Source organism: Rhinoraja longicauda, chromosome 3 (assembly GCF_053455715.1).
Source record: "Rhinoraja longicauda isolate Sanriku21f chromosome 3, sRhiLon1.1, whole genome shotgun sequence".
Taxonomy (NCBI): domain Eukaryota; kingdom Metazoa; phylum Chordata; class Chondrichthyes; order Rajiformes; family Arhynchobatidae; genus Rhinoraja; species Rhinoraja longicauda.
In genome coordinates, this window is record NC_135955.1 from 75,725,978 (window position 1) to 75,753,944 (window position 27,967).

General features: G+C 44.0%; 2 protein-coding genes across 4 annotated transcripts in view; one reads left to right on the forward strand and one right to left on the reverse strand.

Annotated features, from left to right (window-relative positions):
- The window catches only part of LOC144592101 (protein limb expression 1 homolog), a 33,385-nt gene extending 28,545 nt beyond the window's left edge, over positions 1–4,840 (forward strand). The window contains exon 6 of the mRNA XM_078396454.1: positions 1,180–4,840. Within this exon, the coding sequence (XP_078252580.1) occupies positions 1,180–1,500 (321 nt within the window). The 3' untranslated portion in view covers positions 1,501–4,840. The remainder of the gene's footprint in view (positions 1–1,179) is intronic.
- On the reverse strand, positions 856–27,634 carry LOC144592100 (2'-5'-oligoadenylate synthase-like protein 2). Of its 3 annotated transcripts, none has more exons than XM_078396452.1 (9): positions 27,478–27,634; positions 20,554–20,748; positions 15,796–15,988; positions 15,004–15,194; positions 13,651–13,811; positions 10,380–10,504; positions 7,417–7,606; positions 5,460–5,669; positions 856–2,424 (listed from the first exon to the last, which is right to left on the reverse strand). In XM_078396452.1, exons 2-9 carry the CDS (start codon positions 20,710–20,712, stop codon positions 2,349–2,351), a joined length of 1,305 nt encoding a protein of 434 aa, XP_078252578.1. In that variant the 5' UTR covers positions 20,713–20,748; positions 27,478–27,634; the 3' UTR covers positions 856–2,348. The 3 variants fall into 3 exon arrangements, with proteins under 3 accessions (XP_078252578.1, XP_078252577.1, XP_078252579.1); XM_078396451.1 differs by having other exon boundaries at positions 856–3,959; XM_078396453.1 differs by lacking the exons at positions 15,004–15,194; positions 27,478–27,634 and having other exon boundaries at positions 856–3,959; positions 20,554–20,684.
- Between the last annotated feature and the right edge of the window lie 333 nt (positions 27,635–27,967).

Below are 27,967 nucleotides of genomic sequence, written 5' to 3' on the forward strand. Positions count from 1 at the left end.
GGGAAAAAGTTCCCTCTCATGTCCGTTATAAACCTCTCCCCTTTTACCTTTAACCTATGCCCTCTGGTTTTAGACTCCCCAACCTTGGGATACAAACTGTGGCTATTCACTTTATCTATGCACATCATGGCTGTATATTACCTCTACAAGGTCACCCCTAAGCCTTCCATGATCCGGGTAAAAAGACCCAACCTATCCAGACTCTACTTATAACTTAAATCCTCCAGATTCAGTAACATCCTGTTTTTTACATCCTTTCTAGTTTAACAACATCCTTCCTATAGCAAGGTGAGCAGAACTGTATGCAGTACTCCATAGTATTGTACAGCTGTAACATGATGATCCAACTCCTGCCCTCAATACCCTGACCGATGAAGGCAAACATGACAAACGCCTTCTTCAATACCTATCCGTCTATGTCACCACCTTCATGGAATTATGTACCTTCACTCCTAGTTATTTCTATTCTATAACGCTCCCCAGGACTCTACCATTTATCGTGTAAGTCCTGCCCTGGTTTATTCAGCTCAAATGCAACGTCTTGCATTTATCTGAATTCCATCTGCTATTCTTCTGCCCATTGGCTCAGTTGATAAAGACCCTATTGTAATTATAGATAACTTTTTTCACTGTTCACTAAATTACAAGTATTATCATACCCGTCCCAACTATCACATTATGCAGTATAAGATTCATATGTTGCCTTTTAAAAAATCATCCCCATTTGTAGAGTTTGCTGTATGTTTGTGGCAGCAAATTTTATTCTGCCTCCAACATTAATTATAACTGAATAAATTTCGAAACCAAAAATATGAAGCATTGATGCAACCACATTGCAAGTTTAATGCCATTAACTGCGGATTAATTTTCCAGACAATGCATTTCAACAACAGCACAGTTGCATGTAAAGTATGATTTATGTATTTATGCATTTCTTATTATAAATGCACTCAATACATGACATTAAGAAATGCAAAAAGTGAAATTAGAATCACAGAATCACTACTTTATAAATATGCGATGTGAAACATGACTATTTGATCTTCATTTACATTATGACCTAGTTAAAAAGTTATATAACAAAACATTCCTAGTATATTTTATTATATAGGTGATATAATCCACATGATGTCAGGAGTGAACTACTTATTTTTAAAGGTATTCTTTTCTCTTCTGCAGGATGTAATTTCCTATTACTCTAATCAACCTTTGGATGATTGTTTGAGAAGTCAGATGGCACTAGATTGGCTTCTGAAGGAAAAGAAAACACCAGGAATTATCTCAGTTGAGCTGCAATCTGCACTCAAAGACCTAGAAAGAGCCAGGGAAACTGGCCATGAGCTGCGGTTCCACAAAGAACGGAAAGAAATTCTGGTGTTGTCTCTCAGTCAGATTGGGTCAGAATCCAACAATGATCAAATGTCTGAACAGACTATATGTGACCCTAATTTGTTGGGTTTGTGCAACATAATGCAATTTATTCAAGAAAGGAATTTATAATGGGAATTTATAATTTATAACATATTGTGATTTTCTTGGTACAATGAAACTCGACTTAACACAAAAATGATCAGCAACCAATCCCTGAATTGCTTTGGAGACTGTTATGACATGAATTAGGAGTTGTGATGAGTCATGGCAGTAATATGTCTTTTAATTAATCCAGGAATAATCTGCACAAAGAAATTCAGTGAGTCTTAATATTCAACATGATATATTTATCCTATTAATTATTCATGCTATGATGTTTACATTATCATTGTTATGTTAATTATGTCAAAACTGCATCTTGCTTTATCAGCTATTCTCATAATAAAACGTAAATTTGATAGATTAGCAAAGGTTTCAAGCAAAGCCAAATCGAGTTTATTGCATATGCACATGAATAGTGAAGTACAGGTACAATAAAAATCTTGTTTGCAGCAGCATCATGGGCAAACAGACTCATACAACACTCAAAAGCAAAAAACGTACATAAACTATACTACGTGAAAAGAGACTGTTCAAAAACAAACCAAGATATTAGTACAAAGCAAAATGATAAAACTAGTCCATTGAAGTACAAAGAGTGGTCTTTTGTGTTATTTCTGAGGGATTTTGTATTCCAGAACCTGATGGTTGTAGGAAAGTAGGTGTTTCCGAACCTATTGCAACTTGAGGTTTCTGTGCTTCCTAGCCTTGTTTAGCAGTGAGAACGGTTGGTGGGATACTTCATTTTAGATGTCACCTTCTTGAGGCTTGCATTCCTGTGCATTGGAATTGGCTTTTGAGGGCATTTTGCTACCAGTCAGGATACATTCTATAGTGCACCTGCAGAAGTTTGTCAGAGTATTCGATGACAAATTAAATCACTTTAAACTTCTAAGAAAGTAAAGGCACTGGCACTTTATTTTTTTAGAATTTACTTTCGATGTTCTTTGCATCCTGAATAATAAAATGGAAACAGACCATTTTATCTAATTAGTATGTGTTTAACCACAGTGTGCGCATTAGACATAATCCATTTACCGACTACTTGTGATCACAGCCCACTGGTGGAACTGTTGCTGGTGAAACTGCTCTATGTCTCTATCACTGTGGAACTAATGCAAGCTCCATGCAACATCACACAGTACCCTATACCTACCACCTCCTTGAATGGTTAAAAGGGATAGCTCAAAATGGGTTTCCCATTAGTCCTGATGCTCTATAATAATTTACTGTGAATCATATGCTCTAATGACCCCTCCCTAAAAAGGAAGATATTCATCAATTAAAATGAATATCTTTGTCGGTTCCTTGCATTCAAAAGGATTCTGTAATATGTTTGAGGATAAGGATGCACTTGCTTTTGGTGGCCTTTAACTTCTCAATGTTGTTTAATTTTTTTTTTTTAAATTGCAATCCTTGGGCCCTAATCTCTGACAGGTTCTTTGCTGCCATGATTTCCCATTTCGCACTATCACACCTTTCAGCCCTATATCAAACTGTAAAAAAGCCAAAGGATCAATACAAGCTGCCTCCTGTTACCATGGCTACAAACAAGTACAAGGGAGAAAGGAATTAGAGTTAAATATGTTTATACCATTAGGGAAGTAATGTCCAACATGATTAGTTAACATTTAAAAAAACTAACTTGTTTAGTATTAAAAATCTGCAAATCCGTGTTTGACATTAGCCTGAAGGCCTAGTTTTAATATAAAAACTCAACTTTTTCCAGGGACGTAATTTTTACATATTAAATATATTTGCATTTCATCCTTCAAGCTTCATTTAATTGTTTATGTCCAATGCAAATACAAAAATGTAATGTTTAAAGAACAAAGATCAAAAATTACTTTTTGCTTTACACACTTATAATCAGGGGCATTGTCCAGTTTTCAGCTGTTTTGATGTAATTGGTGAGATTTTGCTTATTCACTGGGTCAACCTACATGACCGTGATCCACATATGTATCTTAGAAAGCAGGAGCTCAAGTCCCCTTAACCTTAATGTGGATGAACATCATATCAAGGTCTCAACTGTTCTCCCAGCTGTATATAAAGGATCCAATAACATTATTTAAAAGAATCGTAGGATGTTATCACCAGCATCCTGTCCAATAATTATTCCCCAATGAACATCATAAGAATGTATCACCTCATCAGTATCACATTGCTGATTATAAATTCATGCTCTGTGCAAATTAGCTGCTGGGCTTCCTGCAATAGTGGTTTAACTGTGGAAGTACTTTATTACTTATAGGATGGTGAGGCAATGAAATACAAGTTCTTATTTCTCTCTGTAGGGTATAGGATACATATACTGTGCAGATGAACAAAATCACCAATTATTGGTGAAGAGCCACGGAGCCTTAGCTTGCACTCCACTGAGAAGTGGCTTCAGTAGACTTTGCTGAGCCACATGAGCCACTTCATCCCATGCATTGCTATTTTCACACACATTGAACGTGGGGTTAACTGGATCGAAAATAAAAGGTCTGAAATTGAAACAAATAGCATCATTTTTTTTCTGATAAAAAAAATTTCTAACATCCTAAACCAAGTATTCTTGACAATTATGCCAAAATCTTCTCAGGTCATGGGAAGGTTTTTAATTCACAAACTAGCGGTAGGCATTTAAGCAAATAGGGACACAAGGCTTTTAAGAAGAAGGGACATTGGAAAATGAGGACACGAGAGACTGAAGATGCAGGAGATTTGAGCAAAATGCAAAGTGCTGGAGCAACTCAGTGGGTCAGGCAGCATTTGTGAAGGAAACTGGAGAGGCAATGTTCAAATTGGGACCCTTTTTCAAAAGGATGGAAACACTGGAAACTGCTGTTTGGTCAGGTAAGCTATTGACAATCCCCCTCCCTGGTGGCAACATTGAACTATGTGATCTACTTTAATGAGATATGCTAATAAATTATGGTTACAAGCAAGCACTATGCTACACATCCACCAATGAAGGAATTGAGCTCATTTTACTTTTGCTTTGCAGTGAAGTGGTCAATCTGACTCGTGCTCTGTAGGTTAGACTGACTGCAGTTGTTAGGTTGGTGTGGATGAAGTCAGGTATTCCATGTTGGTTCTTCCACTAGCCAACACAAGACCAGTTTAAGGGATTTCACAGCTCAAGCAATAATGACCGCAGTAGAGCTGTAGCTCTACTCAACAGCCAAAAGTCTGCAGACTCCTTTTGCTCTAGTAATTTATTTAATTCTTCACGTTTAAATTATAATATTTTATTCTTAATTGTTTACTGTATATCGTGTTGTTACTTGCGAGCAAAGCACCAAGGCAAATTCCTTGTATGTATACATTCTTGGCTGAATAAATAACATTTATTCAGTTCAATTCAACAAGGGTAATGGACAGAATATATTCCATTAAGTATAGCGGAGATTCTTAGTGATAGCAGAGTTAGGGGGTATGGGGAGAGGGCAAGAACGGGATACTGATTGTGAATGATCAGCCATGATCACATTGAAAGGCGAGGCTTTCTCCCCATACCCCCTAACTCTGCTATCACTAATGGCCTACTACTGTTTACTCTGTTCAATTGTCTATTGTCTACATTTCTGTTTTTCTCAATAATTTCTCCAAGTGATATTCAATAATATATGAAAATAACTGCAGATGCTGGTACAAATCGATTTATTCACAAAATGCTGGAGTAACTCAGCAGGTCAGGCTGCATCTCGGGAGAATATAGTTGGGGCATATCATCTGGTTTCTTTGTTTAATCTGTTTGCATGAGGCTTCTAATGAATGCTAGAGGCTATTAGACCCCACCCAACTTCCTAATAATTATATAAACTGGGAGAAATGTAATACTACAGAAAGAAGTCAGTTACACTGATTATATCTGTACATAATTACTGTTATATCTTTTAATGCAGTATCTGATTTTGGTTTTATTTGTCCTAAATGAGAGTAGTGCCCAATTTATATCAGCACAAATTCCTGCTGTTGTTCATTTGATTTTGGTTACTTACCTGCTTTCTTTTTGAAGAACTTTCTTCACAATAGAGAAGTTTTTGTCATAATGTTCACACCAGATGATGAAAATATCACTGTAATTTACTAGGAATTTGAGTACTGCTCGGAGACCTTGAACTAAACTGAAAAATATGGGCTTTCCTGCCAGCTGCCAAACGTAAATGGTAATAAGCTCGGCGGCGTAGGAAGAAGGCAGCCTCCGAAATCTGTGAAAAACATTAACCTGGCTTGGTAAATTCAAAACATTAACATGGCTTGGTAAATTCAGAACGGGAAAACATCTTTGTTAATGGCCAAAATGATCATTGCTCCATTTAAACCATTAGTCCATTAAATTCATTAATAGTTATACTAGATAGATGGTCAAATTAATCATGTTCTAACTTGTGAAATATATCACGATAACTTTAAGTAATCACTTTTAATATCATTATACAACATTGTGAGTTTTCCTACCCTGTGTTCTTAAATATGGTTACAAAATACAATGCCACAGAGTCAGACAGTTTGGAAACAGGCTCTTCAGCCCAACTTGCCCATGCCAACCAACATGTCCCATCTACACTAGTCCCACCTGTCTGTGTTTGGCCATATGCTTCTAAACCTATCCATGTACCTGTCCAAATGTATTTTAAATGTTGTGATTGTATCTGCCTCAACTACTTCCTCTGGCAGCTTGTTCAATATACCCAACACCCTTTGTATAAATAAGTTGCCTCACCTATTAAATCTTACCCTTCTCACCTTAAATCTATGTACTCTGGTTCTTGATTCCCCTACCCTGGATTAAAAAAAACTCTGCATTTACCCAATTTATTCCAAATGATAAAAGTAGAAAATGGGTTTGTCATCACAGTTTCCACTGATTCGACATGTCTCCAATGACTTTCCAACTTCTGCACATGCACCGTTTAAAACATGTAAAGTATTGCAAGATTGTTTGGCAACATCTCTGCCCAAGAACACAAGAAATTGCACAGAGTTGTAAATGCAGTCTGATCGATCACCCAAATCAGCGCCAGACCCCTCCCTCAACCCCATCACTCCATCTTCACTTCATGTTGGCTCAGGAAAGCATCCAAACTAATCAAAGACCATTTACACCCCATTTGTTCCCTCTTTCCTGTCTGACAGAAGATACAAAGGCTTGAAAGCCCATACCACCAGATTCAGAAACAGCTTCTTCCTCACTATTATCAGACTATTGATGGTTCTCTCATGAGCCAATGTGTAGCTCCGATATCCCAACCTATCTTATTAAGGCCCTTGCACTTTTTGTTTCTACACAAGTTTCTTCCCAGCTGTTATCAAGGACAAGTCGCACGCTGGCCACTCCCTCTTCTCCCCTCTCCCATTGGGCAGAAGGTATAGAAGTGTGAAAACGCACACCTCCAGATTCAGTGACAGTTTCTTCCCAGCTGTTATCTGACAACTGAATCATCCTAGCACAGCTAGAGAGCAGTGCTGAACTACTATCTACGTCTTTGGTGACCCTCGGACTATCTTTGATCAGACTTTACTGGCTTTACCTTGCACTAAACATTATTCCCTTATAACCTATAATTGGCTCGATTGTATAATCTATACACTGTAATTGGCTCAATTGTAACCATGTATTGTCTTTCAACTGACTGGTTAGCACACAACAAAGACTTTTCACTGTACCTCGTTACACGTGACAATAAAGTAAAATTAACTGAACTTTCATAAACAGCTGAGACCAATTCGGATAAAAAAGCTGGTCAGCATGGATTAGTTGGGCGGAAGGGCCTATGTCTGAGTTGTATGACTAAACTCTGCTAAGGCTGGTCTCCATTCACATGATAATTACTAATTACTGTCTCATAAACCATGGTTTACCAACTTGAGTTTAAAATTAAAGATAGATGGTCACATGTTACATTATGAAATACTACAATATTAAACAAAACTATCGTGCAAATATGAACAAACCTATTAGCCTCAGTTGGTTTAGCAAGTGAAGTTTTAAACCAATGTTTAACCAGACGAATCAGATCCTTCACACCCAAAGTAGATGCCTTTACAAAATCCACTTGGTATTTCAGCAAAGAGATTGAATAAAGCTGAATTTTTACATCATCCCCACAATTATACAGTTGTCGATACAGGTTCCTTTTAGCATCTGTACAATAAAAGTAGAAATCACACAATTTGGTAAATTTATGAAAAATGCAAAAATAGGTAGGTGACAACTTTAGTTATATCAAAAAGCTGCACGCTAAATTATTTTAAATGCAGATAGAAACGGAAAATATACAGCATATCAGAAAAAGCAGAAAAATAAGCAGATAATCTATTTTAGATATTCTGGCTGAGAAAAAGGTATTAGCTAGAATACTGAGAGAAATTATTTAGTCTAATCAATAGTATGATAGAATCTTTCACATTAACCCCAATAACAGTCTGCAACTTAATTATTGAAAGGTGAGAAAGATAAAATGACAGCCAAGACATTTTGGTGGTGCTGGCTCGAAGGGCCGAATGGCCTACTCCAGCACCTATTGTCTATTTTATAAATTAAAAACAAGAGAGTAATGAGGGAGGGTCATCCACTCAAGGAAAAACTATACAGCTGAAGCCTGAGGAAGTGGGCATGGTACTAAACGAATATTTCTTGTAGGTATTCAACAGCCAGAAAGACATGGAGGATAACAAGATCAGGAATGGGTATGCTGATATGGTGTCATGTTGACAGCAAGGCATGTTGATAAGGAGGTGGTGTTGGGTCTCTTGAAGAACATTAAAGTGGATAAATCCCCAGGGCCAGATGGGATCTATCCCAGATTATTGAAAGAGGCAGGAGAGGAGATTGTTGGGGTCTTTTCAGAGAGCTTGATATCTTTTCAGAGAGCTTGATATCTAGAGGGCTGGCGAGGAGCCAATTTTTGTTCCTTTATTTAAGGGAAGTCGAGACAAACCAGAAAATTATAGGTTAGTGAGCCTGGTAGGGAAATTATTGGAGAAAACTCAGGGGCCACAGTTTAAGAATAAGGAGTAGGCCATTTAGAACAGAGATGAGGAAGAACTTTTCAGTCAGAGAGTGGTGAAGGTGTGGAATTCTCTGCCTCAGAAGGCAGTGGAGGCCAGTTCGTTGGATGCTTTCAAGAGAGAGCTGGATAGAGCTCTTAAGGATAGCGGGGTGAGGGGGTATGGGGAGAAGGCAGGAACGGGGTACTGATTGAGAGTGATCAGCCATGATCGCATTGAATGGCGGTGCTGGCTCGAAGGGCTGAATGGCCTACTCCTGCACCTATTGTCTATTGTCTATTGATAGGATCTACTCACATCTGGAAAAGCACACATCCCAGTACTTTTAAAATGTGATGAGAGCTTCTACCTATACAACCCTTTCAGGCAGCATGATTCAGACTTCTACTCTCTGGATGAAAATAAACATTTTCTCTCTAATCCTTTTATCACATTTCAAAACCGTGCCCTTGGGCATTTGATCCTATTTATCCTGTCAGGATAAATCATATCATATCATATCATCATATCATCATATATCTACAGCCGGAAACAGGCCTTTTCGGCCCTCCAAGTCCGTGCCGCCCAGCGATCCCCGCACATTAACACTATCCTACACCCACTAGGGACAATTTTTACATTTACCCAGCCAATTAACCTACATACCTGTACGCCTTTGGAGTGTGGGAGGAAACCGAAGATCTCGGAGAAAACCCACGCAGGTCACGGGGAGAACGTACAAACTCCGTACAGTGCAGCACCCGTAGTCAGGATCGAACCTGAGTCTCCGGCGCTGCATTCGCTGTAAGGCAGCAACTCTACCGCTGCGCCACCGTGCCGCCCTAATTTTATGCATCTCAATAAAATTTCCCTTAGCCTCCTCATTCCACAAATAATCTTCCCCAAAATCTACAAACCTAATCCAATCTTCTTTATGGCTGAAAATTTCCAGTCCTGAAAATATCAAATACTGTACCAACAACATCCTCACAGGTCACCTTTGCACCATTCCTTGTGTAATTATATTTTTCCTGTAATATTGTGACCAGAGTTATTTGCAGCACTGAACTGTAGCCTAAGGTGGTATCGTTTACAGCTCATGTGTAGTCTCCCTGGACAGTTTAGTTTTGTTTAGAGATACAGCACGGAAACAGGCCCTTTGACCCACTGAGTACATGCCGACCAGAGATCCCCGCACACTAACGCTATCCTACACACACTAGGGACAATTTACAATTATACCATGCCAATTAACCTACAAACCTGTATGTCTTCGGAGTGTGGGAAGAAACCGGAGATCCCAGAGAAAACCCATGCAGGTCATGGGGGAGAACATACAAGCTCCATACAGACAGGACCCATAGTCAGGGTCAAACCCGGGTCTCTGGCACTGTAACTGCAACTCTACCGCTGCGCCACTGTACTGCCCAGTTATTCTAGGGTCTTTTCATTTTAATTAATAGCCAAAATAGTCCTCAAATTTTAGAAACAAAGTATTATGGAAGGCTAAATGTAAGTTACATGCAAGCTATAGAAGTTTTTGTCATTTATTGATCTTTCAGTGACATCAGAATTTTTTCAAAACTAATCATAGACAAGTGGCTTAATTAGAGAAAACAAAATTATCGGTGGAAAAGTGCTTTCATTTTATAGAGTAAAATATTGTTCAATAGTACTTGATTCTAAAGCTAGTATTTGAAGGATATGGTACAATATTGCTTTAACTGATTATCCTAGGTCTGTTAAATACCATTTTGAAGGTGTATGTACTTTAATATGCGATTAATAAAAATGCATATCCTCTTATTGGCATGAATACAACAGGCCAAGTGGTCTGTTTCCATACTGTATGGTCCTAATCTGATTCCTGCAGGAATATGTATTGTGTGATCAATTCAAAATAAAACAGCAGAAAATAAAATGCAAACCTTGGGATGCAATGGGTCCCAATAAATCATAACAAAATATGACATCGAAGTGGTGAATGTGCAGATCTTTGAAACACTTGAACTGAAATCGAAGGGAATGTGAAGCCTTCCTTTCGACCATTAACCTGAAAGTAAAAACATTTTGGATCACATTTACTTATCTCAACATTTAAGATAACAGGATGATGTTGCAGTGCCCTTGCACTTTTCCACAATGCATTCAAAGAATGCAGCCAACATTAAAACCATTTTATTGGGCAAAAGGATATGGGGTGTGGAAAAAAGTGGTAAAGAGTCCGCATCTCCAATTGAATGATTGGAGATTTATTTGTTTTTGTTTTAATTAGAATGTCAGGTTTCCACAATCCTCTGCAGAGGGTTTTTGCTCACAAAGATGGAAAGAAGATTGAGGAAAATATGCCAAAAATAAACAGTGCAATTTGGTGATTTTGAAGTCAAGTTCTTTTGCTTTTCAATGGCTCCCTTCCAAGCATCAATCCAGGCTCTCCCACACTAAAGGGAGCCATAGGTAAGTAGAAGTTAAAGTATGTAGCACGAGTAGCTGGAAGGAAGGATTATTGTTCTAATGAAGGGTCACCAACCTGAAACATAAATTTGTTCTAATCTCCACATATGCACCTGACCTTTGAGTTTTTTTAGCATTTTCTGTTTATATTTTAGATTCCAGCTCAGGAAGGAGATTGGAGTAAAGAAAGAAGATTGAGAACCTCATGTCCTGGTGTTGAGACAACAACCTTTCCCTCAATGTCAGCAAGACAAAGGAGATAGTGATCGACTTCAGGAAGCGAAGTGGTACACATACCCCAGTTTGCATTGAGAGATGCCTTAGTAGAGATGGTAGAAACTTCAAATTCCTAGGAGTCAATATCACCAACAACTTCTCTTGGACCACACCAAGAAAGCACACCAATGCCTCTACTTCCTTTGAAGGCTTAGGAAATTTGACATGTCCCCTACAACACTCATCAACTTCTACAGATGCACCATAGAAAGTATTTTATCAGGATGCATCACAGATTGGTTTGGGAACAGCTCCATCCAAGACCGCAAGAAATAGCAGCAAATTGTGGATGCAGCCCAGACCATCACACAAACCTCTTTCCCTCTTCTCCCTTCTATTGACTCCTTTTATACCTCATGCTGCCCCGGCAAGGCTAGCAGCATAATCAAGGATGTGTTGCATCCTGGCCACTTCCTCTTCTCCCTTCCCCCATCAGGCAAAAGGTATAGAAGTGTGAAAACACACACCACCAGCTTCAGGGACAGTTTCTTCCCAGCTGTTATCAGGCAACTGAATCATCCTACCACAACCAGAGAACAGTGCTGAACTACTATCTACCTCTTTGATGACCCTCGGACTATCCTTGATCGGACTTTGCTGGCTTTACCTTGCACTAAACATTATTCTCTTATCATATATCTATACACTGTGAATGGATTGATTGTAATCATGTATTTTCTTTCTGCTGACTGGTTAGCACGCAACAAAAACTTTTCACTGTACCATGTGAATTTTTTATTGTACATACGTGATAATAAACTAAACTAAACTAAAATCTATTGTTTTTTTTTAGTAATCTGATGGACTGGGCTGGAACACAAGGAGGTATTTATTGTTCAGTAGACTTTTTTGTAACTAAGGATCTCTGCATCTAAAATATAGAACAGCAACGGTAAGCAAATCATTAAGAATAAAGTCTCAGAAAGTGATGTAGATGGTGGTTCATTTGGAGATATCATACTGAGCACATGGTTATGAAGATTGGTTGCCTAACTAGGGAGTTAAATTCGAATATTGGCCAATCTGTAGCAATTTGCAAGAGAGGGTTTCTGAGGAACCTGGTGACACTTACACTTTTTAACATTGAAACCATGCTTGGTGCTACATATAGTGGGATGCAAACATGTATCATCTGAACCTTCTTGCTCTTTGAAGTTCAAATAGAGACAAACATTTCAACAGCAAATTAAAAAAAAATTGTGTTAAAACTCAGCAAGTGGTTAGATGTCTACAGAAAGGAAAACAGTTACATTTTCAGGTTGAAGATCCTTCAACAGAATTCAGATGTAGGGTCTTCAACCTGGAATATTAACTGTTTCCCTTTCCGCATTCTGCCTAACTTGCATTTTTCTTCCATTTTTGTTGTTTTATTTCAACCCGTCTGGCTCCACTAGAACTTTTCAAATATCAGTAAAAAAATCACTCAAAGATAGGCAGGCTCAAACTTCAAGTCTTGTTTCAAATGCAACCATCCATAGTCCCAGGTGAACAATCAATCTCCTCGCTTGATTCTTGGAGAGGTTTTAAGAGATCACCAAGTGAGCGGTGCTGGCTCGAAGGGCCGAATGGCCTCCTCCTGCACCTATTGTCTATTGAGTTATTTATTGCGGAGTATCCAGCCTTGGGCTTTCCTTGCTATCTTATCATTAATGTTAATCTTAAACTCAAAGTGACTTTTGGGATGTTGATTTTTAGGATTCAGTGATAATGGTGGTATTGAATGTTAATGTGAGATGGCTGGGGTTCCCTTTCACTGCAAGTAGCCATAGAGCATGAACACCATTGGTCTCTTACTGTCCAGATTCTACTGAGAAATCTGCGTAGGCTGCCTCTCTTTCAAAGACCCTGCAAAAGTATCTGAACATTGTAGTTATTAAAGAGCAATCCAGTTAGATATTGATAATGATAATGGTGGTATTGAATGTTAAAGTGAGATGGCTGGGGTTCCCCTTCACTGCATGCAGCCATAGAGCATGAACAGCATTGGCCACTGTCCAGATTCCATTGAGAGATTTGCGTAAGGTGTTTCCCTTTCAGAGTCTGCAAAAGTATCTGAACACTGTAGTTATTAAAGAGCAATTTATTCTAATATTAATATTGATTAAATTCATTGATGCTTAAGCTATTAATAGTTGTGCTAAGCATGCTTCCTGTTACAATATAAAAGGGCAAGGTAGACTGGTTTTCAAAAATTAAAACCATTTTTGCATCAGATTAACTTTAGAGACTCTTGAGACTCTTTAGAGACTGATTAACCTGTTATTTGTGCTTCTTTGGTCCAATCTCAATTGAATACTGACAGAACAATAACAAGGACTAAGGAAAACATCCTACCCAGCACGAATGTACAGCATGTACGAATGTACACAAATATATATTTCGGCTAATTAGCCAAAGGGACAGAAATATTTTGTATTTCTCATCAAAACTGGCAGCAATAACAGACTTTTTAAAATCCCTTTGTTTCACCTATTCGACATCGCAGATATCATCAAATTATTCTCCAAACCACATAGCGAGGAAGATATTTTCTCTTTGCAGTCATCAATGTTCAAAAACGAAGAACTAAATATCACTAGATCAATATCAGACCAACTCCTGGTGTCGGTCCCCTTGAAGTAAGAACCACCCTGTGAAGAATTATATCATCATGTGAATTTTGTTATCATGAGTTCACAAAGCAGTTAATATGCAACTAAAATGTAATCACTATCAAAGTATTAGGGACGTGGCGACCAATTCACACGTGCAAACTTGCATAAAGAGTAGCAAGATAAATGACCTTAACTTGGGGTTTAAACCATAAATCTTGAGTTATACTCGCCATTCCCATTTAAATGTTTTATTTAAGTGTTTCATTTAAACATTGCACAATTAGCTTTCCTGGCTTTCTTCATGAATCCCATAATTCATAGAGATTTGTAAATTTTTCATGTAATTACCTACCAGTAGAAAATTAACAGAGCACTTAAGTCGTTTTTGGTACTAATCTCGTAATTGTATCTCACAGCTAATTGTAGCTCACAGCAATTTAGTATGAAGTTTCATGTTTCTATACACTGATTTTATGACCCACCAGGTAACTGGAGACCTGTGCACCTTTCCTGTCTGTTACAATCTTCTGGTGCATTCATTTCCAAGCATAGTTATCCAGCAAGGTTGCCACAGTATTATGGCCATGTTACGCATCAGGCACATGGGCCTGAGATTAAATACAACTGTGATAAAATGTTAAGATTTTTATCTCTTGTCAGATGGGGTTACAATTTTAATTCTTAATTTCTTAATGTTGGCTTGTAGCTGAATCTTTTACCAGGCTTTATTACTTTGATGTGAGGAAGATCTAAGCAAATTGCTGACTTCTGCTTCCAGCTCTCTGAGCTGATCGAGATGAGTGAATGAAGCTTGCTGACTGTCTGATTAGGGGGGCTAAAGAAAATGCTTTAAAATGCTTAATAATTTACAAATTTCACCTAACAATCTCTTTTGTTCATGGTGGTGTCATAATGCCAGTTGAGAAGGTGCAAATTAAAGATTAAATTACTTTCAATCTCCTCTTTAACCTGAAAAGGTATATGCCAGAATCCTGGATGGTCAATAATTTTGTGAGCAGAACCATGGCTATTTATGTCCAACAACAGGCTTTGATTTTTTTCTGGAAAAATCCAGTTCTATAAGCTGCTTGACAGATTACAGAAGCCAAAGCAATCGTAATAATTCTAAGCTACAATGTAGGAGTGTGCGAAACATTCTAAGCTTTCTGAAAGTTGCTTTCCCAGAATTTTGCAACAACCCTTCAAAAACATATGAAAGTGGTACTACCTTGATCAGTCGAGTTACAGTTATGGGACAGCATTTTTGGATTAAGTCAATGAAGTTTTCTACTTCCCCTGCACAAGCCACTCTCATGAGTCCCATCTGCGGTCGAAGGTTTGTTTCTACAAATATCTGTAATAGCTGTGGACTTCTTTGATCCAGTATACTATCTGTGCAGAATGCTGTTGACATTCTTGCTATAACAATATAATCAAAGGTTATATATTTTTAAAGAGGTTTACATTTTAAAAGCATATATAACAAATACTTGCACAGCAACTTAAAATAGAAAACTAATTCTTGTGTTGTTTAGTTTAGTTTAGTTTAGTTTGGAGATACAGCGCGGAAATAGGCCCTTCGGCCCACCGAGCGATACATCACAATACAGCTGGACTACATTTACACGGTCTGAAATAACCTAGTCATTGTTATTTTTACTAAGAGTGACAGTGGGGAACATTGAGCAGAGATAGCTCCAAACTGATGGCTCTACTAGTCTATCCCCTCACAAGGGAAATCCTAACATTTTGTGCGCTATTAAATGGAGCAGGATTATGACCAAAGTAACATTCAGAGGATAATTTTACAGAGCTTTTTTTGACTGGGTTTAATTATGCAGCTACTCAATATCTATAAATCCACCCAAAATAGTTAATAATCGCGGAGTAAATTTACATCTAAGTGTTAATATTCTAATTGAAATATAATAATGTTTGGCATTAATTTACCCTTCCAAAAGGTTTCCTTCTAATTAACCTAGGATGCAATGAGCAAAAGGCTTCTTTGAAGATGGGTTACCTCTTTGGCTGGCGGTAAAATGATGATCTTGCCTTTCATGCTGCTCCCTGCTGTGGATAGTTCCAAAACTCCTGCCACACATACGGCAAGAAACACTCTTTCCTGATGCCACAAATTTGTCCTCATGCTGTTGGGGCTGAACCCAGTGTAGGTACTCTCTTGACAAATTATGTTCATCTTTGCAATGTACCATCTGCAGTTGAAACAAAGCGCATTGACTGGATATGTAATAAAAATTATACTCTCAGTTAGAAAATTCACAAAGGACAGCACTATGCATAGTTACTGGTCATGATTTTGCAGAGTAATTAACATTTTTAGGTTGTGTATAACTAAAATAGCAAATATTTTGCTTTTTGAAGTCATTACATTTTAATAAAGACGTTACAAATACCTTAAGGCAATATTAGTGCTTTCTGTACAGAATACTCATGGAGATAGAGGATTGTATTTTATTCACAAATAATTTTGAGCTGTAGTTAAAGCCTAAGGCTGTCCTAGATTTGAAAGTTAGTTTTAAGAAAACATAAATCTATTGAATTAGAAACAGAAGGTGGCTATTAACATGTGTAGGAAAATAACTGCAGATGCTGGTTGTAGATCAGTGCATGTTCCTTTAACATAGTGACCTCACCACTACTAACCACTCCCCATTGTCTCTTGTATAATTGTAGCTTCCCCACCTCCAGCTCGCTCTCTAGTTCCAGTGATGACCACGGACAGCTAGGGCACAACATGTGTGTAGTGAAATTAATAAACAATATCCAGTAAAAGACTCTGTGTGCAAAGGACGTCTCTTTACATGGTGTCAGAAGTGGGATCAGAGAGAACCTTGTTCATCTCAGGATCGAATATTCCTTGCTGGAAGGCAACCTCCAAGGGAAGCCGGTGACCAGAGACCGGGTCAATGATGCCACCTGTTGCCAGCTGAGCTTCTAAGAGGCGCATGCCATGAGAACGGACAACCAGCTCCTTCTTCATGGCTTCGAAGAGGGAGATTGTGTTCCCCGTCGATGGGTCCCTGTAACCCGACACTGCCTTTTCTGCAGCTAACAGTTTATTGTACACGTCGGATCCAATGGTTCCAGTCTGCAGTGCCTCATCCACGGGCAGCTTCTGCTCTGTCACGGGGTCAATGATGAAGCCAGTGGCAGCTTGGGCCTCTAGCAGAAGGAGGGCTGTTCCTGGCGGCAGTAACTTCTTCCTGAAGGCCTGATAGATGCTCATCTTTTCATTGGTTTGATGAATGAGGAGGCCAGCAATGCTGCTCCCACCTGACTGGGAGTTGCTCCTGCTCTGATGCTGGGAGGAAGGTCTCACGGTGTCACCACCCTTGTGGAGATCATCAGCCCTACACACTTCAGCTCTGGTCATGGTGGAAGAAGGTTCTGTCATTTTGCAGGTTGACCTTACATTCTCCAAATGAGTTGCCTTCTCCATTCTCTTCAGATGAGTCCAGGTCTTGCTCTGTGTGTTGGGGCCAGTTCAACACTTAGCAGAGGCGACAGTGCGGAGGAGCTGGCGAGCAGGTCCACGGCCACTGGGCGACTGGGGTCCTGGATGCCAAGAGCTCCTTTTGGCAGATCCCGCTGGATGCACGTTCCTCCTTCCTGACCACCTTCAGCACACCGTTCGGCAGGTTCCGTTTCCTCCGCATGCCTTTTGGGATCAACTCGGCAAGCGAGGTTTTTCAGCGTACGATGGAGCAGCTGTTTGCTGGGTTGCCGTGCGCCATCATTGTGGATGACATCCTGGTGTACGGGAGGGACGTCGCTGAGCATGACCGACACCTCCGCCAAGTCCTGGACAAGGCTCGTGAGATCAACCTCAAGCTTAATCGAAGGAAGTGTCGGTTCCGCGTTGAGGAAGTCACCTACGTCGGCCACGTTTTCACGGCGGGGGGCCTGAAGCCAGACCCCGAGAAGACGGCGGCGATCACCAAAATGCCCGCTCCCACTGACGTGCCCGGCCTGCAGCGCTTCCTGGGCATGGTCAACTACTTGGGTAAGTTCATACCCGACCTCAGCGAACTGAGTGCCCCCCTGAGGGAGCTGACCAAGAAGGACAATGCCTGGGTCTGGCTCCCGCACCACCAATCGGCCTTCGTGGCCCTGAGGTCCAGACTCGCACGGACCCCCACTTTGCAGTTCTTCGACCTGAACAGGCCAATCGTCCTCACCTGCGATGCATCTCGGTTCGGCCTTGGTGCTGCCTGCCTGCAGCTCTACGACGACCGACAGCTGCCCGTCTCCTATGCCTCTCGCACAATGACCCCTGCTGAACAGCGCTACGCCCAGATAGAAAAGGAGCTCCTTGCCGTGGTGTTCGCGTGCTCCAAATTCAGAGACTACGTTCTTGGAAAAACTTTCACCATCGAAACTGACCACCAGCCGCTGGTCTCTATTTTAAACAAGCCCATCCACGCAGCCTCGTCCCGCTTGCAGCGAATGATGCTGCAGCTGCAGCGTTTCACATTCAAAATCGTGTACCGCAAAGGCAAGGAGATGTTCGTGGCAGACACTTTGTCCCGTGCCCCACTACCTTCCACTTCCCGCCATCCGTACGAATCGGCTGACCTGATGGTGTTGAACGTCAACATCGTTCCATCTTGGCAGATGCAGTCACTGGTCACACACACTGCCGCTGATCCGAACCTTCAACAGCTTGAGGGCGTCATCCGCCGTGGCTGGCCTGAACGACGGTCTTCCCTGCCGGCTGGTGCCGTGCCCTACTTCCTGGTTCGGGATGAACTGGTGCTGCACGCGGGCGTGGTGGTGAAGGGTCACAAGGTTGTGGTGCCGGCTGCGCTGCGAGATCACTACTTCCAGACTGCCCACAACGGACACCCAGGGGTGGAGGCCACGTTATCCCAGGCCCAAGCACAGTTTTACTGGCCTGGCATGGTCAAGGACATCCGGGACAGGGTCTCCGCCTGCGCTGCCTGCAACAGCCTATTACCTCATCAGCAGCGCCAGCCTCTCCTGCAGCAGCCGGCTCCCGAGTTGCCGTGGATGGCTGTTGCCGCTGATATTTTCGAGTGGCGTGGCAAACACTACCTGGTCCTGGTGGACTCCTACTCCAGCTGGTTCGAGGTGGACCTGCTGCCGTCCCTCACGTCTGCTGCCGTCATCGGGAAGCTTCGCCGCCACTTCTCTACCTTTGGTTCCCCGGCATCCCTCCAGTCCGACAACGGCAGCCAGTTTACCAGCGCGGAGTTTGCTGCTTTCGCCACCCGGTGGAACTTTCGCCACATCACCAGCAGCCCCGAGTACCCGCAAAGCAATGGACTTGCAGAGCGCGCTGTCCGCAGCGCTAAGGAACTGATGGAACGTTGCCGGCTTGACAGTTCGGACTTGTACCTTGCCCTCCTCAACCTCCGCAACATCTCCCGGGACCCCGCGCTCGGTTCCCCTGCCCAGCGCCTCATGTCCCGCACCACTAGACCCCCTATCCCCGTTTCCCAGCAATCCCTGCAACCCACGGCTCGGAGCCCTGCCGCTGTCAGGGAGCGCTTCACTGAAAAGCAGCTCATTCAGAAGCGCTCCTTTGACAAATCGTCCCGTCCCCTTCCACCTCTGTTCGCTGGCCAGGTTGTCCGGATGGAGTCCACCTCCGGTCACCACCGGCTGGCCGTGGTCGTCGGCAATGCTGACTCTCCACGGTCGTACCTGGTCAACTACGAGGGCACCGTGTATCGTCGTACCCGCCAGCACCTGATGCTGGTAAACGAGCCTGCACCGCCTCCCGCGGTCCCGTATTCACCTCCCGTCCAGTCCCCGGTGCCTGATGTGCCTCCTGCTCCGGTACATCCGCAGTCGCCCCAGCCCCCTTCCCCTCCCTCGCCTGCGCGTGTATCGCTTCCCAGTCCTCCTCCTTCCCCTGGTTCCCCAGCCTCTGTACCCGCACCCGTCCATGCTGTTCCTTCGACCGGAGGGGATGGTGCGTTGCGCACCCGCTCTGGGAGAGTGGTCAGGCTGCCTGTCCGGTACGGTGTGTACGAGTAGTCTGTGTTGTGCTGCATTCTATCTGCTCCCTGCTTGTAGTTTGAGCCTAGCGCATGAGCCGTGGTCACTTTTGTTTCCAAGAGGAAGGATGTAGATCAGTGCATGTTCCTTTAACATAGTGACCTCACCACTACTAACCACTCCCCATTGTCTCTTGTATAATTGTAGCTTCCCCACCTCCAGCTCGCTCTCTAGTTCCAGTGATGACCACGGACAGCTAGGGCACAACATGTGTGTAGTGAAATTAATAAACAATATCCAGTAAAAGACTCTGTGTGCAAAGGACGTCTCTTTACACTGGTTCAGTCTGAAGAAGGGTCTCAACCCAAAACGTCAACCATTCCTTCTCACCTGAGATGCTGCCTGACACGCTGAGTTACTCCAGCATTTTGTGGCTATTAACATAGTGATTAATGTCATCTAACTCCATGTACCTACCTTTGCCCCATATTCCACAATACATAAGATTATCAAAAACCTGTCATAGATTTTAAAATAACTGACAGGATCAATTGCCAATTGTGGATATATTTTCTCACTATACCTGATATATGTTCTCACTGTACATTTTTCCATAATGCGAATTGGATATAACACAATTGATGAATTAAGGAACACTATTTGTATTGCACAGGCCAAAATTGGTAAATTAACTTTAGAATTAATGATTTCTAATCTTCCCTTTGCATGGAGCTGCATCATATAACACACCATACTTCATCGCAAATGGTTCTGCATACCATACCATACCCACCTGCTCATGCTCCTTCAATTTTTCTCGCAGTACCTCAGTCCCGCATTTATCACAATACACTCTTCCGATATGTTTAGTCTGGAAATGGTGCTTTAGGGCCATTTGACTGGCAAAGTCATTGCCACATCGCACACAGTTGTATGATTTAACAGGCTGCATAATCCTACGATATATCCTTCAGTTTGTGAAGATCACCTACAAATTATGCAAATAATAAATTAATGTCAGGTATAATGACCATGTGAAATGCAAGTGAAATTATAATTTAGTTGAAATGCCAATATGGTCTCATTGCTAATTGGAAACAGGAAACCTTCAGTGATCTAGCTGTCTCACTTAAAATTATCATACAGAAACAGACCCATTGGTACACAATGTTCACAGGTACACAATGTTCAGGCAACTCATCCCAGTGTCAACAACTTCACTTTTGACTCCTCTCACTTTCTCCAAGCTAAAGATGAAACCATAGGCACTCACATGGACACCACCTATGTCTGCCTTTTTGTTGGTTACACCAAACAATCCTTGTTTCAGGCACACACTGGCACCATCCCCCAACTCTTTCTCCACTCCATCGATGACTGCATCAGGGTTGCCTCCTGTACACGTGCAGAACTCGTTGATTTCATTAACTTTGCAACAAACTTCCACCCTGCACTCAAATTCACTTGGACTATCTCTGATATCTCTCTTTGAATGAATGAATGAATGAATGAATGAATGAATGAATGAATGAATGAGTGAATGAATACTTTGAATGAATTCTTCATCATCAAGAATGAATCCTTGGTCTCTCGGTCTCCATCGCAGAGGACTATTGACTGACGTCTACGACCAATCGAGGGACTCCCACAATTATCCAAATACGTACAGGTATGTAGGTAAATTGGCTGGGTAAAGGTAAAAATTGTCCCTAGTGGGTGTAGGATAGTGTTAATGTGCGGGGATCGCTGGGCGGCACGGACTTGGTGGGCCGAAAAGGCCTGTTTCCGGCTGTATATATATGATATGATATTATCGTGACTACCGTAACTCCCAAGGAAAGGCACTAATCCTTACTCTCAATTCCTCCATCTGTGCCGCATCTGTTCCCAATACGAGGCTTTCCATTTAGGACATCCGAGATGTTTTTTAGTAAACATGGATTCCCACCTTTTATCATAGTTGGATTCCTCATCCGCATCTCCTCTCATTTCTATAGCTCTGCTCTCGTTCACCCTTCACCCAGGCAAAATAACTGGGCCTCACCTTTCACCCCACCAACTTCCGCATCCAACACGTCATCCTCCAACATTTTCGTCACCTCTAACATGATCCCACTACGTCACATCTTCCCATCGCCACCCCTTTCTGCCTTCCACAAAGACCGCTCCCTACCCAACTCCTTGGTTCACCCATCCCTTCCCAACCAAACCACCCCTCCCAAGGTACCTTCCCCTGCAACCACAAGAGATGTAACACCTGCCCCTTTACCTCCTCACTCGTCTCCATCCAGGGAGTGCAGCAGTCCATCCAAGTGAGACAGAGGTTCACGTGCACCTCCTCTACCTTTATCTACTGCATCCGGTGTTCCAAATGTGGGCTCCTGTACATCGGTGAGACCAAGTGTACATTCAGCAACCGTTTTGCTGCACAGTTGTGCTCAGTCCGCCAAGGCATACTGGATCTCCCGGTTGTTAACCATTTTAACTCCCCTTCCCATTTCCATATTGACCTTTCTGTCCTGGGCCTCCTCCAATGCCAGAGTGAGGCCACAACACCTCATATTCTGCTTAGGTAGCTTACCCGATGGTATGGACATTGAATTCACCAATTTTATGTAACCTCTCACAACTCCCCCCCCAATCCCCATCCCCATTTCTTCCCCAAAGACCTGTGCCCCATCTGGACTCTCACGTATTTTTAACCTCCAATCCCCTCACTCCCCCGCCAATTTCCACCCTCTGGCTCTAAAATCTGCAACTCTTCAAACCTGTCTCACACCTTCTATCCTTTAGCCTTTGTTTCAAGCATCTGCCTATCAACCCCCCCCCCCTCCCCCATTCGTCTATGGGGACCTATTACCTGCTATGATTTTCCCTTCCTCTCCCCTTCTACAGCTTTCTTCTTCCCACTACAATCAGTCTGAAGAAGGGTCTCAAACCAAAATGTCAATTATTCATTTTCTCCAGATACTGCATGACCCACTGAGTTACTCCAGCACTTTGTGTCTTTTTGGTGTAAACATTGAATTCTCTAATTTTAGGTGACTTCTAACAACCACATCCCATCCCATCCCATCCCATCCCCCCCCCCCCAATGCCCCACCAGGATTCACACCTATTGCTCCTCCCCCCCTCCACCTCCATTCCTTCCTGTGGGTTCATGATTTGCAACTCTGTGATCCTTTTGTCTCACACCTTCTGCTTTCATCTTTGGCCTTTGTTCGATCCATCTGCCTATCAAAAGTCCACTTTGCTTCTGTCTATCTATTAGATGACATGCTTTGTCCTGTCTCTCCTCACTTCCCCTACAATCAGTCTGAAGATGGGTCCCCACCTAAAACATCACCTATCTGTGTTCTCTATAGGTGCTGCCTGACCCGCTGAGTTATTCCAGCACTTTGTGCCCTTTTCTGTAGAGAGTCATAGTGACACAGAGTCATACAGCGTGGAAACACACCCAACATCCCCACGCTCACCAACATGCCCCATTTACATTAGTACCTGTCTGCGTTTGGCCCATATCCTTCTAAACCTGTCTTATTCGTGTACCTATCCAAATGGTTTTTTTTAATGTTGTGATAGTACCTGCCTCAACTACCTTGTTCTGGCAGTTTGTTCCATGTATCCACCACCAAGTGTGTTAAAATTTGCCCCTCGGGTTCTTATTATATTTTTCCCCCTCATCTTAATCCTCTGGTTCTTGATTCCACTAGTGTGCATTTATCCTATCTATTCCTCTCATGATCTTACACACCTCTATAAAATCACCCCTCATCCTCCTCCACTCCAAGGAATAAAGTCCGAGAACTCAACTCAAACTACAACTCAAACTCTGCCTGCAGCTCAAGCAACATTCTCATAAATCTCCCCTAGACCATTTCCAGCTTAACAAATCCCTCCCCACCTACGTCCAAGACACCTCACACGCTCTCCATCTCCTGGATAACTTCCGGTTCCCAGGCCCCCACTCCCTCATTTTCACCATGGATGTCCAGTCACTCTACACTTCCATCCCCCACAAGGATGGTCTCGAAGCCCTCCGTTTCTTCCTCGACCGTAGAACCAGCCAATCCCCATCGACCAACACTCTCCTCCGCCTAGCAGAGCTGGTTCTTACCCTCAACAACTTCTCCTTTGACTCCTCCCACTTCCTCCAAACCAGAGGTGTAGCTATGGGCACTCGCATGGGCCCTAGCTACGCCTGCCTCTTTGTCGGGTACGTCGAACAATCCCTGTTCCAGACGTACACTGGCCCCATCCCCGAACTCTACCTCCGCTACATCGACGACTGCATTGGTGCTACCTCTTGCACCCATGCAGAACTCACTGACTTCATACACTTCACCTCCAATTTCCATCCTGCCCTTAAATATACCTGGACTATCTCTGACATCTCCCTCCCGTTTCTGGACCTCACCATCTCCATCACAGGAGAAAAACTAGTGATGGACATTTACTACAAGCCCACCGACTCGCACAGCTATCTGGACTACACTTCTTCCCACCCGGTCCCCTGCAAAAAGTCTATCCCCTACTCCCAATTCCTCCGTCTACGCCGCATCTGCGCCCGGGATGAGGTGTTTCAGACTAGGGCTTCCGAGATGTCCTCGTTTTTCAGAAAACGGGGCTTCCCCTCCTCCATTATAGATGAGGCTCTCAATAGGGTCTCTTCTACATCCCGCAGCTCCGCTCTTGCTCCCCCTCCCCCCACTCGCAACAAGGACAGGATCCCCCTCGTTCTCACCTTCCACCCCACCAGCCAGCGGATCCAGCATATCATCCACCAACATTTCCGTCACCTACAACAGGACCCCACCACTGGCCATATCTTCCCATCCCCTCCCCTCTCTGCGTTCCGCAGAGACCGTTCCCTCCGCAACTCCCTGGTCCACTCGTCCCTTCCTACCCAAACCACCCTAACCCCGGGCACTTTCCCTTGCAACCGCACGAGATGCAACACCTGTCCCTTTACCTCCCCCCTCAACTCCATCAAAGGACCCAAACAGTCTTTCCAGGTGAGACAGAGGTTCACCTGCACCTCCTCCAACCTCATCTATTGCATCCGCTGCTCTAGATGTCAACTTATTTATATCGGCGAAACCAAGCGCAGGCTCGGCGATCGCTTCGCTGAACACCTGCGCTCGGTCCGCATTAACGCAACTGATCTCCCGGTGGCCCAGCACTTTAACTCCCCCTCCCATTCCCAGTCTGACCTCTCTGTCATGGGCCTCCTCCAGTGCCATAGTGAGGCCCGCCGGAAATTGGAGGAGCAGCACCTCATATTTCGCCTGGGCAGTTTGCGGCCCGGTGGTATGAACGTCGACTTCTCCAACTTCAGATAGCTCCTCTGTCCCTCCCTTCCCCTCCTCCTTCCCAGATCTCCCTCTATCTTCCTGTCTCCACCTATATCCTTCCTTTGTCCCACCCCCGACATCAGTCTGAAGAAGGGTCTCGACCCGAAACGTCACCCATTCCTTCTCTCCCGAGATGCTGCCTGACCTGCTGAGTTACTCCAGCATTTTGTGAATAAATCGATTTGTACCAGCATCTGCAGTTATTTTCTTATACAGAAGGTGAATGGCTGGTTTTGGACTGGTGGAAAGTAAATAGCATCTTTCCACAGGGATTCCTGCTTTCTCCCCATATCCCTTGATTCCCTTAGCCCTAATAGCTATATCCAACTCTCCGTTAGCCCTAAGAGCTAAATCTAACTCTCCATTAGACCCAAGAACTATATCTAACACTCCGTTAGACCCAAGAGCTATATCTAACTCTCCGTTAGACCTAAGAGCTATATCTAATTCTCTCTTTTCTGTCATGGGCCTTCTCCAGTGCCATAGTGAGGTCCACTGCAAATTGGAGGAACAGCACCTCATATTTCGCTTGGGCAGCTTGCAGCCCAGCGGTATGAACATCGACTTCTCCAACTTTGGATAGTTCCTCTGTCCCTCTCTTCCCCTCCCCCTTCCCAGTTCTCCCTCTGTCTTCCTGTCTCCACCTATATCCTTTCTTTGTCCCACCCCCCCCCCCCCCCCCCGACATCAGTCTGAAGAAGGGTCTCGACCCGAAACGTCACCCATTCCTTCTCTCCCGAGATGCTGCCTGACCTGCTGAGTTACTCCAGCATTTTGTGAATAAATTAACAACATCTTTCCTTTGGTAGACACAAAATGCTGGAGTAACTCAGTGGGTCAGGCAACATCTCAGGAGAGAAGGAATTTGTGACGTTTCGGGTCAAGACCCTTCCTCAGACTGATGTCAGGGGATGGGGGGGGGGGACAAAGATTGGATGTAGACGGAAACAGGAAGACTAGTAGGAGAACTGGGAAGGGGAAGGGGATAGAGAGGGGAAGCAGGGACTACCTGAAGTGGGAGATGTCAATGTTCAAACCGCTGGGGTGTAAACTGCCCAAGCGAAATATGAGGTGCTGTTCCTCCAATTTGCGCTGGGCCTCACTCTGACAATGGAGGAGGCCTAGAACAGAAAGGTCAGATTGCGGATGGGAGGGGGAGTTGAAGTGCTGAGCAACCGGGAGAACAGGTTGGTTGAGACGGACTGAGCGGAGGTGTTCAGCGAAACGATCGCCGAGCTTGCGCTTGGTCTCACTGATGTAGAGACGTTGACATCTGGAACAGCAGATACAATAGATGAGGTTGGAGGAGGTGCAGGTGAGCCTCTGCCTCACCTGGAAAGACTGTTTGGGTCCTTGGATGGAGTCGAGGGGGGAGGTAAAGGGGCAGGTGTTGCATCTCCTGCGGTTGCAGGGGAAAGTACCTGGGGAGGAGGCGGTTTGGGTTGGAAGGGACGAGTGGACCAGGGAGTTTCGGAGGGAACGGTCTCTGCGGAAAGCAGAAAGGGGTGGAGATAGGAAGATGTGGCCAGTGGTGGGATCCCGTTGGAGGTGGCGGAAATGTTGGAGGATAATTTGTTGTATGCGACGGCTGATGGGGTGGAAGGTGAGGACAAGGGGGACTCTATCCTTGTTACGAATGGGGGGGGGGGGGAGGGGGAGCAAGAGCGGAGCTGCGGGATATAGAGGAGACCCTAGTGAGAGCCTCATCTATAATGGAAGAGGGGAAGCCCCGTTTCCTAAAGAATGAGGACATCTCCGATGCCCTAGTGTGGAACACCTCATCCTGGGCGGAGATGCCGCGTAGACGGAGGAATTGGGAGTAGGGGATAGAGTTGTTACAGGCGACAGGGTGGGAAGAAGTGTTGTCAAGATAGCTATGGGAGTCAGTGGGTTTGCAGTAGCTCCTAAACATCTTTCCTTTCACAGGGTGTCCAAACCTGAACCAGTCGCCGCTAGCACGCTGCGATGGTCGTATGTTCCAGGGTGGGTTTCCATTGGTATTTGAAGCAGGTTAGACTTCACTTACTGAGATGCCCGTCCAGCCCTGCCACTCTGGACGCGAGCCGGGATCCCACGGTTCAGCCTAAGATCTTCACAACGATTCTCGCGGTTTCTTTTACCAACTTGTTATAAAACATCGTTGAAAATAATACATTATTTAATGTCCCCATGCAGGGTTTTATCCTTGAGAGTGCTGTTTACTTGCAGCGCGTTTGCAAATGTATTTGGTAACTAGGCAGGGCAGGGGTTGTCCGCTCACCTTCTGTTTACATCAGGACTCAGCGCTCGCCGTGCACCGGGAGCCAATACAACCGAAAGGCGAGCAAAAACGTACAGCGGCTGAAGTAAGCACAGCAACTTACCGACCGTGACATTGTCCAGCGCGAACCCAGGTCACGACGCACGGGGCGGCGGAGCGCGAGCGCGGGCGCGGCTCTGGTCACCCGGGCGACGGAGCGGCGGCATTGTCCGCGCTGCCCTCGTTGCGGCGGCGCAGCGAGATCCGCGCAGCTCCAGTCCGCCCCAGACTGCTGGCTGCTTCCCTCTCAGTCCTCCAGGAGGCGCCCCAGCCTGCTGGCTGCTTCCCTCTCTGTCCTCCAGGAGGCGCCCCAGCCTGCTGGCTGCTTCCCTCTCTGTCCTCCAGGAGGCGCCCCAACCTGCTGGCTGCTTCCCTCTCTGTCCTCCAGGAGCCGCCCAAGCCTGCTGGCTGCTTCCCTCTCTGTCCTCCAGGAGGCGCCCCAGCCTGCTGGCTGCTTACCTCTCTCTCCCAGGAGCCGCCCCAGCCTGCTGGCTGCTTCCCTCTCTGTCCTCCAGGAGGCGCCCCAGCCTGCTGGCTGCTTCCCTCTCTGTCCT

Excerpts from the sequence above, each read along its gene's own strand:
- LOC144592100 (XM_078396451.1), bottom strand. The coding sequence starts at position 20,712 with ATGCAGCCTGTTAAATCATACAACTGTGTGCGATGTGGCAATGACTTT. Across the intron at positions 15,989-20,553 it reads AATTGAAGGAGCATGAGCAG|ATGGTACATTGCAAAGATGA; the intron begins GTGGGTATGGTA and ends TTTCAACTGCAG. Across the intron at positions 15,195-15,795 it reads TTTTACCGCCAGCCAAAGAG|CAAGAATGTCAACAGCATTC; the intron begins GTAACCCATCTT and ends ATATTGTTATAG.